At 46.7% G+C, this 1,223-nt stretch overlaps 1 protein-coding gene across 1 annotated transcript; it reads left to right on the forward strand.

The window, feature by feature from the left end:
* Positions 1-239: 239 nt before the first annotated feature.
* Pmar_PMAR003121 (hypothetical protein) lies at positions 240-1,223 on the forward strand (the record flags this gene model as incomplete). The annotated part of the gene is made up of 7 exons (XM_002777011.1): positions 240-248; positions 426-503; positions 554-657; positions 703-859; positions 938-1,037; positions 1,086-1,162; positions 1,213-1,223. Coding segments are annotated over 7 exons (536 nt in total), but the record flags the coding sequence as incomplete, so codon positions are not given.

Consider the following 1,223-nt stretch of genomic DNA (forward strand, 5'->3'; position numbering starts at 1 on the left):
TACTACTTTCCCTATAGGTATGATGTGAGACTGGATGAGACCAACGTGACGAAGCGAGTCAGAGGGCCCAACCTACGACGTCTTCTCACAGGCTGCGTCGTCGAACTGCAAGTACTGTTCGTGGGGACTCTTCCTTATAGGTCATCATCGAAATAAAAGGTTTGTAGTCTTGGGTTTGGGCGTTTCAGGATACTTGAGCCTATCACCCTCCGTGAAAAGGACTAAAACATGAGCTCTCTATGGACCATGTACGCTTACCTCTATCGTGGGGCGTAGTTCACCATCGTAACGGCCCCTACCATTGATATTCATCTAGTAGATACCAATTGGCATCCAGTGTATTGCCGTCATTGAATACTCTTATCATCGTTTTCTTTACTCACCATAGAGCTCGCATTTTGCCCTTCGGGGTCTCCTTTCTTCAGGGCCTCATCGCCGCCTATAAACTCAATGGAAGTATCGGTGAGTGTAAGGACTTCGACAAGCAGCTACAGCGTTACGTTGTAAGCAACATCAATCACAACCACAACCGATGCACTTTCTCCTCACTTAGGTTCTCTTAGATGGTGATGTCACGAAGAAAGTTAAACCCGAGAATGTAAAGGTGCTAACAAGCTATCGCAACAGCCAAATCGTCCCGACTCTACAGCAAATACGGTAAGACAGGAATCGTCACCTCTGTTGTGATTCGTTTCCTTTTAGGAGCATAAGAGACAATCGGGTCTCCGTTTCGTTGTCGTATCTCGAGCAGTGGCAGTTGTGTCCGATGCCATGTGTGCTGTCGAGCAAACATCTCACTAATTGGGAGGATATAAAAGGAGATCGGAGAGACAGGGATGAATACTTAGCCAAGAAGCTGGTAGTACAACTCAAGGGAAAATGAATCTTTGAATTCTTCGCGCTGCGCGCATATCATACCGAAAGTGATTATGTTCAGTGTTCGGCCTCGTCTCTTCCGAAGGACTTTGTAGACTCCAACGTCTTCTACGTATCTTATCCTCGGACACAGCTCAATCCGGATCCCCTTTTTATGCCTGGTAATGGCTTCTTCCACTCACTTGGTCTAGGAGCATGCACGTATGTAGATAATCAAGCTGAAGTCAGTCACACATCTGATGATGGGTCGGCCAGTGTGGATCCCTTCGACGAGGATGCCCCGCTGGTAATAATAGTCATCCATTTTGTTCGTAACTATCATGCAGTTGCTCGAAGATCGATCATCT

This window comes from Perkinsus marinus (assembly GCF_000006405.1).
Source record: "Perkinsus marinus ATCC 50983 genomic scaffold scf_1104296952312, whole genome shotgun sequence".
NCBI lineage: Eukaryota > Perkinsozoa > Perkinsida > Perkinsidae > Perkinsus > Perkinsus marinus.